The 3,786-nt window shown below is 43.0% G+C and overlaps 1 protein-coding gene across 1 annotated transcript; it reads right to left on the bottom strand.

Moving 5' to 3' along the window:
- Positions 1–214: 214 nt before the first annotated feature.
- LOC121828180 (trypsin-5-like) lies at positions 215–3,422 on the bottom strand. The gene is made up of 5 exons (XM_076566050.1): positions 3,383–3,422; positions 2,299–2,458; positions 1,154–1,407; positions 633–769; positions 215–364 (listed from the first exon to the last, which is right to left on the bottom strand). The coding sequence occupies exons 1-5, from the start codon at positions 3,420–3,422 to the stop codon at positions 215–217; spliced, it is 741 nt and encodes a 246-aa protein (XP_076422165.1).
- Between the last annotated feature and the right edge of the window lie 364 nt (positions 3,423–3,786).

Genomic DNA, 3,786 nt, shown 5'->3' with positions numbered 1-3,786 from the left:
AAATTATTGTTGTGTCTCAGATGTTGCTGATGATTGTTTCTTGACCCACTTTGAGTCCAGAATGACTTTAGTGGAGAATGTCTGCCTGATCTCAAAGCCCTCAGATAAGAGCTTGCCTCCCAGAGCTAAGTGACTAAAAAGGTCAGACAGAGGAACAGGTAGTGATGAAAAATGCACTTTATTGACACAAGGACTGAGGAGGGATTGGGGATCTCTAGTTGGCAGCAATTGTGTCCTGAATCCAGTCCACATAGTTGCAGACCTTGGTGTACACACCAGGGAGGTTCTTCTGGGCACAGCCATAGCCCCAGGAGACGATGCCCTGAAGTTGTCCATTGCAGACCACAGGGCCACCAGAGTCACCCTGCAATGGAGAAATACAGTGTTTAAAGAAGCAGCGTGAAGAAAAAAAGTCACATCTGCTCTTACCTTAAGACCTATTCTAGTCACCTTCTGACTCCATATGTTTTTCATTGAAACACATCCTCTAATCTTACTAATGAGATGAAAGGGCATCCAGGGTAGAGAGCACTTTCCCTGGTCCCACTGCATATTCTTTGTGGTCTCACAACTTTGAACTCTCAAATCTCTCTCCCAGGAGAAGGGTTTCATATGCAAAGGGAGCCCCTCACCTGGCAGGAATCCTTGCCTCCCTCAAGGAAGCCAGCACAGACCATGTTGTTGGTGATTTTCCCAGGGTAGGAGGCTTCACAGGCAGCCTGAGTCAGCAGTGGGGCATCCAGGCACTGGAGCAGGTCTGGGTTATTCACTTTGAGAAAAGGTAGTGATCAAAGGAGAAATATGTATTAGAGCACCCTGGGGAACAACAATATATCCCTTAACACCATGGCTAACTGTCAGAGAATTCATTAAGTATATAAATTCCAACAAAGAATTAAAGCTTTCTCAAACTATAAAATGACCATTGTTGATCCTGTTTTCAGTATAATAACACAGTGTATATTTGTTATCTTTAGGTTACAGGAAGTGAACTTCTTGGTACTTTTTAGTCCTTTGTTACCAACGATATATTTCTTATAGTTAGTAGTTCAAACGAGTTTGGTAAGCAAAAGCAAATAGTTCAAATCCAGAGACAAGTCTGGTTTTGGAAACATGGGGAGGAAAGGATGGAGTAGGTAAATGTCATACTTACCACCTAAGCTAAGGGTATTGCCCCAGCCAGAGATGAGGCACTGAGTGCCAGCAGGTGCACAGGAGGTGGGCAGAGCTACAGTGGCCACTCTGGCATTGAGGGTCACAGGGGAAGCTAGCTTGATGAGCATGATGTCATTGTCCAGGGTCTTCGAATTGAACTTGGGGTGCCTGATGCTTTTGGCAGCAGTGACAAACTGTTCATTGCCCTCAAGGACATTGATGTTGTGCTCTCCCAGTCTCACTTGGATGCGGCTGTTGGAAAGAAGAGACATGGTTGAGAGTTTCAACACATTATCCCAAATACACCACAGGTTCCAAACTTTATGTACAGGAGTAGCTCAGAGGAGAAACTCTTCAGTGATGGACAATTTCTGATTAGGCAGAATCTTTCATCTACAGAGGTTCTTGGTATATAGGGTATAATATAAAGGAGATCAGTTTGGGCTGGTTTTTAACCTGTCATACTACAGACTCTGATACATCCACCAATATGGCTCCAAGGTGACATTTGATGTACACTTCGCCCTCTGAGTCTTTGTTAACTAGAGAAGGAACTATGACAAATACTTCTTGCTTTGTTAAAAACTATTACTATGTAGAACCTAATCCTGTGGAGACCGAAGAGTTGTGCCAGGACCCACACCAGTGTGACATAGGACCCTGAGAGAAGCTTACATTCTGGCTTCCAAATCCAGAAATACTGAGCCAGAACCTAGCCCTGGGTTCAGTGTTTTAAGAAAACTTGTCATCTTTGTGATACATATTCAGGACTGAGAATACACAGTACAGACTGCATTGATTTAACCAATATTTAGCTTGATTTCTGAAAACTTAGAGGTTATTATTCATTTTAGCTAGTCGTCCTAATACAAACTTCTTGATTGACTTTATCACTGGTGTCTATGATAACCAGATCAATTTGTCAGGGTTTAATGGCCTATCATCCTTGCTATATCATGGGTTTGTTTGGGGAAGTAAAAGGATTTCTATTCTGGATCAAATTTCACTCTTGCTAATGATACTTAGCAACTGCCAGCAATTCTTTTCTTCATGGCTTTTCCTTACAACTTCCCCACTTGCCCAAAACTATGTTCTAATCATGTCTCAGGCCATGAGCTCTGCATCCAGGGGCCCATTGCTTACCTCTTGTAGCAGTGAGCAGCAGACACCACCCATTGGTCATTGATGAGGGAACCTCCACAAAAGTGGTACCCAGAGTTCAGAGACACCTGGTAGGGCACAGAATTTTCCTGGCAAGTGTATCCTCCGACAATCTTGTCATCATCGTCAACAGGAAAAGCAACTTGAATGGAGATAGGAAATGAGAATAAACCAATGTATCAGGGTGCTAGATAGTGAAGCCATTGGCTCTACGGCAGCTTAAACCCTTAGGATTTTTACTGAGCACAATTAGTGTAGGAAAACTCAGATCACTGTGTCTTATGGGTAATATAGGTTGTAGTGCTTCTCACTACCAGCAGCTGTAGGACAGATAGAGAGTTCCCAAAAGCCCCAGATCTCTTCTGAGCATCAGGGCTGGACTAACAGGAACTACCTAAGAACACAAACAGTGGGATCCCATTACAAGTCAGCTTTGCCCACGTACTGTTTTAGTTTTCCATCTATTATTTGTTTTTGCCACCTGTATCTTGGCTTTTAGAGTCTCAGAAGGGAAAGCAACTAGAGAGGAAGCAAAAGAATCAATTCATCAGGTTGTTGGAGGGTGGATTGCTCAGCACCATATCACCTTCCCACTGTTTTAGTATTACTATCTGAGCAGAATGACTAAGAGAAAGCAGGGAAATCACTGTCCCCAGTAGTCAGCACTCAGATTAAATATCTGCCAGGGGAAAGGACTACAGAGCAGGAGAGTGGATTCTAGTGGGCTCAGAAATACTCAGAGTTCCAGGAAAAGCACAGAAGAAATGACCTGAGAACACACGCCAAAGGGTCTGATTACATGTCAGTTGCCATTCTTCTGTCTGAAATTCATCAAGAACTATGTTGTTGGATTCCCAGTGCAGTTGCTGCTAAGGAATATGTCACTTGGTAAATTTTATGCACCCTCAGTTTTGCCTCCCTTTCTGCCTCAGTAATCTAGGCCATGAATTCAACAAAGGATGTTGTGGAGAGTGCATAGAGGGAGACAAGTATAAACTGCAGCCTGGGAAATAACAAACATTGAAAGTAAGATACTGGAGAAGGTTGGACAAAGCTTGAAACTCACCAGCAGCTCCCACAAGGGCCAGGACCAGGAGTGCATTCATGGTGGCAGAAGGTAGTGAGGTCTGAATGGGAGCAGGCTTTTATAGGACTGAGGATGGAAAATACTATTGTGTAGTTGGGGTGTGATGTCATTGATTCTTACTGAACAAACACACCAGTATTTTCCCCTTCTTGGATTCTTATGTCAACTCTTTTTGGTTTCTTGGCAGTCAGAGACCTTCAGGTGTCAAGAAAAATTTTATTCTCAGGAAAAGAGGAGGGAAACAACTTATTCTTGAAAGGATGCTAGAATGGGGGAAATAATCGTAGTCACGACTTTGTCTACACATCTCTCCTTTACTCTATTAAAAACATGGGTGTTGAAGAAGAAAGACCCTATGGTATGCTTAGAAATTCATGACTAGA

Source organism: Peromyscus maniculatus, chromosome 3 (genome assembly GCF_049852395.1).
Source record: "Peromyscus maniculatus bairdii isolate BWxNUB_F1_BW_parent chromosome 3, HU_Pman_BW_mat_3.1, whole genome shotgun sequence".
Classification (NCBI taxonomy): Eukaryota; Metazoa; Chordata; class Mammalia; order Rodentia; family Cricetidae; genus Peromyscus; species Peromyscus maniculatus.
The sequence above is the reverse complement of the archived record's forward strand: the minus strand, read 5'-3'. Positions and strand labels throughout refer to the sequence as shown.